The sequence below is a fragment of the Hibiscus syriacus genome, unplaced genomic scaffold, assembly GCF_006381635.1.
Source record: "Hibiscus syriacus cultivar Baekdansim isolate YM2019G1 unplaced genomic scaffold, ASM638163v2 tig00116939_pilon, whole genome shotgun sequence".
In the NCBI taxonomy this organism is placed as follows: domain Eukaryota; kingdom Viridiplantae; phylum Streptophyta; class Magnoliopsida; order Malvales; family Malvaceae; genus Hibiscus; species Hibiscus syriacus.
In genome coordinates, this window is record NW_024063477.1 from 2,510,519 (window position 1) to 2,519,257 (window position 8,739).

The 8,739-nt window shown below is 39.0% G+C and overlaps 2 protein-coding genes across 2 annotated transcripts; both read right to left on the minus strand.

The window, feature by feature from the left end:
* Positions 1 to 710: 710 nt before the first annotated feature.
* LOC120188268 lies at positions 711 to 1,616 on the minus strand. The gene is made up of 2 exons (XM_039191743.1): positions 1,117 to 1,616; positions 711 to 1,000 (listed from the first exon to the last, which is right to left on the minus strand). The coding sequence occupies exons 1-2, from the start codon at positions 1,614 to 1,616 to the stop codon at positions 850 to 852; spliced, it is 651 nt and encodes a 216-aa protein (XP_039047674.1). The 3' UTR covers positions 711 to 849.
* Positions 1,617 to 7,886: 6,270 nt separating this feature from the next.
* Positions 7,887 to 8,422, minus strand: LOC120188269. Its single transcript, XM_039191744.1, has 2 exons — positions 8,200 to 8,422; positions 7,887 to 8,116 (listed from the first exon to the last, which is right to left on the minus strand). Exons 1-2 carry the CDS (start codon positions 8,420 to 8,422, stop codon positions 7,887 to 7,889), a joined length of 453 nt encoding a protein of 150 aa, XP_039047675.1.
* Between the last annotated feature and the right edge of the window lie 317 nt (positions 8,423 to 8,739).

Consider the following 8,739-nt stretch of genomic DNA (forward strand, 5'->3'; position numbering starts at 1 on the left):
AATAGACAATTCTAGACATCATACCTGAGTAGGTAATAACATAAACCAGAGGATCATACCTACTTATCCAGTTTCTGTTTCAAGAACCCCAGTGTAACAGGATCGTGTCCTTGCTCTAGACAAGCAAACCAAGATTAATACAACTCAAACAGTGGTCAATAACGGCTTTGGCATGTTACATTGGCAGGTACACCAGCGTACACCAATCTTCCTCGGAAGCCCAGATGAAGTTCAAAAACTACAGAAGTACTTAGCATGAACCCTAAAGTATGAGTTTCAACTATTTTGCTTGTTAGGAGCATATTTCAGAACACAAGGATTACAAGAGAAGTTTTCAATTAAAGAATTGCGCGATTAGACAATCAAACTGCTATCAGCAGCCTACATGGTATCCTTAGTATCCTACATGATTAAATAAAAAAAAATACAGTCTTTAAGTTTGTAGAGCATCATATGTTGCTCAAATTCCTAACAAAAATTGTATTGGCCCATCGATGGAAGGCATTTGAAACATAACTTGATCTTTACAGAGAAATTAGCCTTGTTAAGCATCGCTTGCAGTGAGTGCTGCGGTTTACAGTCAGCCAACTAGTCATCTTGATGGTAAAAACACTCAGTTTGTAGCAAAATAATTTTCTTGCTCCAAAGAGCTCCTTTGACGTTTTGCTGCAAATTTAGGTGAAAGTAAACATGAATATATAGAGAAACAATAACTCTCAAAATGAAGACAGTAGAAGAATGTAATATTTTACCAGGGCTCAATATTTTGATGCATTTTGTTATAGACTTCACTGATGTCAGGGTGTTGGGTCCTGCAACCATAGCACATGCAGAGTAAGCATACAAATATCAGTTTGGGAGCAATAAAATCATGCAGTGGTGAGCTTTACCACCTTGTGAATTCATGTTATTCTCCGAAAATACTTCTGTTACAGTAGATGAGAACTTTGACATGACTTGATTAGCCCCCAGATTGTCATCCCCCAAGTCATTAGATGACCTGTGAGGCATGAATGAATATAAAGATCAGGGAAAAATAACTACCTGAAACTAGTAAAGAAATACGGGAGAAATTAATGTTCAAAATATGCAATTTGATTGAAGTAGAACCAATACCCTGAAAGAACAGCTCCAGAAGTACCCAACGTTGGTTGGCAAGGGTAGCCAAATCCTTCAGATCCAAGATCAAGATCCACTAACAGTTCAGACAATGAGAAATTTTCTCCTAAAGCATCTATATTTGGCAAATCCAGGTCAAAAAGATCAGCATCCATTTCAGGCTCAGATGTTGAAATCTCATTAACTATTGGTTTGTCCACATGCACTGATGCATCAGAACCATCAAAGTCCAGCCTGCTTTTTACATTATCTCTCTTACCAAGCCTCTTCAAGAACGCCTTAACTGGTGAACAAGAGGAAATGCAATGATTCCTCTCAATGGTGTAGCACGTCATCTGTTTTAAAGGACTAACCGTAACTCTCTCAGTTGAAACTATAGTGCAGTTAGGAGTGATTTCTTGAGTAGTATTGTTGTGATCGCAGTTAGTAGGAGTGACCTCTCTAGGAGTATTGCTGTGACCGCAATTAACGGTTGAAGAAACACCCAATGGAGTCATTGATTTATCACTCTGAGGGGAAACTGCTTGTGGGGGGTGTCTTAGGACCTGAAGAATTAGTTGGAGGGGATAGTTGTGGTTGATTGAACAAAAACTTGGCAACACCAGATACGTGTATTGTTGATTCATTGGCCGTGCAACTGGGAGGTGTTGATTGATTTAAAGGAATTGACTGACCAGCTACTTGTCTATTCATAACATTATCATACTCTGGCAGCTTTTCGGTTCCTGAAACATAGATGTCAAGGATGTTATGGATGCATCAAGGCATGAAATAAATATGATTAGGCATAAAAATGAATTAAGCCTACCCTGGGTTATTAACTTCCTAGAAGTTGATTTGTTGCGAGTTCTCTTTGCTGCTGTTGGGGTTTCGGTGACAGCCTCCAAGGTCCGCTTATTCCTTGTTAATGGATGAAGTGTAATTGGCGTAAAGTAATTATTTATCTCCATTCTGGAATTAGAAAGACCAGATACTGGAATATCAGTTGGTGTACTATACACAGGAGGGCCTAAAACAAGAGCATAGAACATAAGAGGTGCGCATACCAATATTTAGATCATATAAGAGGTGTGCAACTGTAAAATCTCCCAGGGTACTCTTAAGGCCTTAAAACTTAAATTTAAAACTTAAATATTTATCAAAAACAAATTGTCAGACAACCAATTCCAAACAATCCACATACTAAATCTACGTACATCTAAATCAAACTATAATTCAGAGCCAAACTTGTCTACGTTTGATAAACATTTCAATCTTCAAAGGTTTCACATTTTTCAACACATCAATAGAGGCTAAAGTAAGAGTTAATATAAGGTGATCAATCCTAAACCAATTAACCACTCAGTGCTCGATATTTGTACCTGGGGGAGATCTTGTACATGGTTTGATCGAGGAGCCACGGCTACTGTTTTAGTTGCATTAGCATGAGGAATCATAGGCACTGATGCAATAGCACTCGCATTGTAAGCATTCATTCCACTTTGCATTCCTTGCAAAAGGGACTAAACCCTGCATTTTTCTTGCTCCAAACGAGCTCTTTCCTGCTCTACAATACCCTGAAAGAGCAGCTCCAGAAGTACCCAACGTTGGTTGGCAAGGGTAGCCAAATCCTTCAGATCTAAGATCAAGATCCACTAACAGTTCAGAGAATGAAAAATTTTCTCCTAAAGCATCTATATTTGGCAAATCCAGGTCAAAAAGATCAGCATCCATTTCAGGCTCAGATGTTGAAATCTCATTAACTATTGGTTTGTCCACATGCACTGTTGCATCAGAACCATCAAAGTCCAGCCTTCTTTTTAAATTATCTCTCTTACCAAGCCTCTTCAAGCACGTCTTAACTGGTGAACAAGAGGAAATGCAATGATTCCTCACAATGGTGTAGCACGTCATCTATTTTAAAGGACTAACCGTAACTCTCTCAGTTGAAACTATAGTGTAGTTAGGAGTGATCTCTTGAGTAGTATTGTTGTGATCGCAGTTAGTAGGAGTGACCTCTCCAGGAGTATTGCTGTGACCGCAATTAACGGTTGAAGAAACACCCAATGGAGTCATTGATTTATCACTCTGAGGGGAAACTGCTTGTGGGGGTGTCTTAGGACCTGAAGAATTAGTTGGAGGGGATAGCTGTGGCTGATTGAACAAAAACTTGGCAACACCAGATACGTGTATTGTTGATTCATTGGCCGTGCAACTGGGAGGTGTTGATTGATTTAAAGGAATTGACTGACTAGCTACTTGTCTATTCATAACATTATCATACTCTGGCAGCTTTTCGGTTCCTGAAACAAAGATGTCAAGGATGTTATGGATGCATCAAGGCATGAAATAAATATGATTAGGCATAAAAACGAATTAAGCATACCCTGGGTTGTTAACTTCCTAGAAGTTGATTTGTTGCGAGTTCTCTTTGCTGCTGCTGGGGCTTCGGTGACAGCCTCCAAGGTCCGCTTATTCCTTGTTAATGGATGAAGTGTAACTGGCGTAAAGTAATTATTTATCTCCATTCTGGAATTAGAAAGACCAGATACTGGAATAACAGTTGGTGTACTATACACAGGAGGGCCTAAAACAAGAGCATAGAACATAAGAGGTGCGCATACCAATATTTAGATCATATAAGAGGTGTGCAACTGTAAAATCTCCCAGGGTACTCTTAAGGCCTTAAAACTTAAATTTAAAACTTAAATATTTATCAAAAACAAATTGTCAGACAACCAATTCCAAACAATCCACATACTAAATCTACGTACATCTAAATCAAACTATAATTCAGAGCCAAACTTGTCTATATTTGATAAACATTTCAATCTTCAAAGGTTTCACATTTTTCAACACATCAATAGAGGCTAAAGTAAGAGTTAATATAAGGTGATCAATCCTAAAGCAATTAACCACTCAGTGCTCGATATTTTTACCTGGGGGAGATCTTGCACATGGATCTGATCAAGGAGCCACGGCTACTGTTTTAGTTGCATTAGTATGAGGAATCATAGGCACTGATGCAATGGCACTCGCATTGTAAGCATTCATTACACTTTGCATTCCTTGTAAAATGGACTAAACCCTGCATTTTTCTTGCTCCAAACGAGCTCTTTCCTACTCTACAATACCCTAAAAGAGCAGGTCCAGAAGTACCCAAACGTTGGTTGGCAAGGGTAGCCAAATCCTTCAGATCCAAGATCAAGATCCACTAAAAGTTCAGAGAATAAGAAATTTTCTCCTAAAGCATCTATATTTGGCAAATCCAGGTCAAAAAGATCAGCATCCATTTCAGGCTCAGATGTTGAAATCTCGTTAACTATTGGTTTGTCCACATGCACTGCTGCATCAGAACCATCAAAGTCCAGCCTACTTCTTACATTATCTCTCTTACCAAGCCTCTTCAAGCATGTCTTAACTAGTGAACAAGAGGAAATGCAATGATTCCTCTCAATGGTGTAGCATGTCATCTGTTTTAAAGGACTAACCGTAACTCTCTCAGTTGAAACTATAGTGCAATTAGGAGTGATCTCTTGAGTAGTATTGTTATGATCGCAGTTAGTAGGAGTGATCTCTTGAGTAGTATTGTTATGATCGCAGTTAGTAGGAGTGACCTCTCCAGGAGTATTGCTGTGACCGCAATTAACGGTTGAAGAAACACCCAATGGAGTCATTGATTTATCACTCTGAGGGGAAACTGCTTGTGGGGTGTCTTAGGACCTGAAGAATTAGTTGGAGGGGATAGCTGTGGCTGATTGAACAAAAACTTAGCAACACCAGATACGTGTATTGTTGATTCATTGGCCGTGCAACTGGGAGGTGTTGATTGATTTAAAGGACTTGACTGGCCAGCTACTTGTCTATTCATAACATTATCATACTCTGGCAGCTTTTCGGTTCCTGAAACAAAGATGTCAAGGATGTTATGGATGCATCAAGGCATGAAATAAATATGATTAGGCATAAAAATGAATTAAGCCTACCCTGGGTTGTTAACTTCCTAGAAGTTGATTTGTTGCGAGTTCTCTTTGCTGCTGTTGGGGCTTCTGTGACAACCTCCAAGGTCCGCTTATTCCTTGTTAATGGATGAAGTGTAACTGGCGTAAAGTAATTATTTATCTCCATTCTGGAATTAGAAAGACCAGATACTGGAATAATAGTTGGTGTACTATACACAGGAGGGCCTAAAACAAGAGCATAGAACATAAGAGGTGCGCATACCAATATTTAGATCATATAAGAGGTGTGCAACTGTAAAATCTCCCAGGGTACTCTTAAGGCCTTAAAACTTCAATTGAAAACTTAAATATTTATCAAAAACAAATTGTCAGACAACCAATTCCAAACAATCCACATACTAAATCTACGTACATCTAAATCAAACTATAATTCAGAGCCAAACTTGTCTACGTTTGATAAACATTTCAATCTTCAAAGGTTTCACATTTTTCAACACATCAATAGAGGCTAAAGTAAGAGTTAATATAAGGTGATCAATCCTAAAGCAATTAACCACTCAGTGCTCGATATTTGTACCTGGGGGAGATCTTGCACATGGATCTGATCGAGGAGCCACGGCTACTGTTTTAGTTGCATTAGCATGAGGAATCATAGGCACTGATGCGATGGCACTCGCATTGTAAGCATTCATTACACTTTTCATTCCTTGCAAAAGGGACTAAACCCTGTATTTTTCTTGCTCCAAACGAGCTCTTTCCTGCTCTACAATACCCTGAAAGAGCAGCTCCAGAAGTACCCAACATTGGTTGACAAGGGTAGCCAAATCCTTCAGATCCAAGATCAAGATCCACTAACAGTTCAGAGAATGAGAAATTTTCTCCTCAAGCATCTATATTTGGCAAATCCAGGTCAAAAAGATCAGCATCCATTTCAGGCTCAGATGTTGAAATCTCATTAACTATTGGTTTGTCCACATGCACTGCTGCATCAGAACCATCAAAGTCCAGCCTACTTTTTACATTATCTCTCTTACCAAGCCTCTTCAAGCACGTCTTAACTGGTGAACAAGTGGAAATGCAATGATTCCTCTCAATGGTGTAGAACGTCATCTGTTTTAAAAGACTAACCGTAACTCTCTCAGTTGAAACTATAGTGCAGTTAGGAGTGATCTCTTGAGTAGTATTGTTGTGATCGCAGTTTGTAGGAGTGACCTCTCCAGGAGTATTGCTGTGACCGCAATTAAAGGTTGAAGAAACACCCAATGGAGTCATTGATTTATCACTCTGAGGGGAAACTGCTTGTGGGGGTGTCTTAGGACCTGAAGAATTAGTTGGAGGGGATAGCTGTGGCTGATTGAACAAAAACTTGGCAACACCAGATACGTGTATTGTTGATTCATTGGCCGTGCAACTGGGAGGTGTTGATTGATTTAAAGGACTTGACTGACCAGCTACTTGTCTATTCATAACATTATCATACTCTGGCAGCTTTTCGGTTCCTGAAACAAAGATGTCATGGATGTTATGGATGCATCAAGGCATGAAATAAATATGATTAGGCATAAAAATGAATTAAGCCTACCCTGGGTTGTTAACTTCCTAGAAGTTGATTTGTTGCGAGTTCTCTTTGCTGCTGCTGGGGCTTCGATGACAGCCTCCAAGGTCCTCTTATTCCTTGTTAATGGATGAAGTGTAACTGGCGTAAAGTAATTATTTATCTCCATTCTGGAATTAGAAAGACCAGATACTGGAATAACAGTTGGTGTACTATACACAGGAGGGCCTAAAACAAGAGCATAGAACATAAGAGGTGTGCATACCAATATTTAGATCATATAAGAGGTGTGCAACTGTAAAATCTCCCAGGGTACTCTTAAGGCCTTAAAACTTCAATTGAAAACTTAAATATTTATCAAAAACAAATTGTCAGACAACCAATTCCAAACAATCCACATACTAAATCTACGTACATCTAAATCAAACTATAATTCAGAGCCAAACTTGTCTATATTTGATAAACATTTCAATCTTCAAAGGTTTCACATTTTTCAACACATCAATAGAGGCTAAAGTAAGAGTTAATATAAGGTGATCAATCCTAAAGCAATTAACCACTCAGTGCTCGATATTTATACCTGGGGGAGATCTTGCACATGGATCTGATCAAGGAGCCACGGCTACTGTTTTAGTTGCATTAGTATGAGGAATCATAGGCACTGATGCAATGGCACTCGCATTGTAAGCATTCATTACACTTTGCATTCCTTGCAAAAGGGACTAAACCCTGCATTTTTCTTGCTCCAAACGAGCTCTTTCCTGCTCTACAATACCCTGAAAGAGCAGGTCCAGAAGTACCCAACGTTGGTTGGCAAGGGTAGCCAAATCCTTCAGATCCAAGATCAAGATCCACTAACAGTTCAGAGAATAAGAAATTTTCTCCTAAAGCATCTATATTTGGCAAATCCATGTCAAAAAGATCAGCATCCATTTCAGGCTCAGATGTTGAAATCTCGTTAACTAGTGGTTTGTCCACATGCACTGCTGCATCAGAACCATCAAAGTCCAGCCTACTTTTTACATTATCTCTCTTACCAAGCCTCTTCAAGCATGTCTTAACTGGTGAACAAAAGGAAATGCAATGATTCCTCTCAATGGTGTAGCACGTCATCTGTTTTAAAAGACTAACCGTAACTCTCTCAGTTGAAACTATAGTGCAATTAGGAGTGATCTCTTGAGTAGTATTGTTATGATCGCAGTTAGTAGGAGTGACCTCTCCAGGAGTATTGCTGTGACCGCAATTAACGGTTGAAGAAACACCCAATGGAGTCATTGATTTATCACTCTGAGGGGAAACTGCTTGTGGGGTGTCTTAGGACCTGAAGATTTAGTTGGAGGGGATAGCTGTGGCTGATTGAACAAAAACTTGGCAACACCAGATACGTGTATTGTTGATTCATTGGCCGTGCAACTGGGAGGTGTTGATTGATTTAAAGGACTTGACTGACCAGCTACTTGTCTATTCATAACATTATCATACTCTGGCAGCTTTTCGGTTCCTGAAACAAAGATGTCAAGGATGTTATGGATGCATCAAGGCATGAAATAAATATGATTAGGCATAAAAATGAATTAAGCCTACCCTGGGTTGTTAACTTCCTAGAAGTTGATTTGTTGCGAGTTCTCTTTGCTGCTGCTGGGGCTTCGATGACAGCCTCCAAGGTCCTCTTATTCCTTGTTAATGGATGAAGTGTAACTGGCGTAAAGTAATTATTTATCTCCATTCTGGAATTAGAAAGACCAGATACTGGAATAACAGTTGGTGTACTATACACAGGAGGGCCTAAAACAAGAGCATAGAACATAAGAGGTGCGCATACCAATATTTAGATCATATAAGAGGTGTGCAACTGTAAAATCTCCCAGGGTACTCTTAAGGCCTTAAAACTTCAATTGAGAACTTAAATATTTATCAAAAACAAATTATCAGACAACCAATTCCAAACAATCCACATACTAAATTTACATACATCTAAATCAAACTATAATTCAGAGCCAAACTTGTCTACGTTTGATAAACATTTCAATCTTCAAAGGTTTCACATTTTTCAACACATCAATAGAGGCTAAAGTAAGAGTTAATATAAGGTGATCAATCCTAAAGCAATTAACCACTCAGTGC

Coding starts and splice junctions, on each gene's coding strand:
- LOC120188269 (XM_039191744.1), bottom strand. CDS start 8,422: ATGTTCTATGCTCTTGTTTTAGGCCCTCCTGTGTATAGTACACCAACT. Junction 8,117..8,199: donor TAGGAAGTTAACAACCCAGG/GTAGGCTTAATT, acceptor TCTTTGTTTCAG/GAACCGAAAAGCTGCCAGAG.
- LOC120188268 (XM_039191743.1), bottom strand. CDS start 1,616: ATGACTCCATTGGGTGTTTCTTCAACCGTTAATTGCGGTCACAGCAAT. Junction 1,001..1,116: donor TCTGGAGCTGTTCTTTCAGG/GTATTGGTTCTA, acceptor CATGCCTCACAG/GTCATCTAATGACTTGGGGG.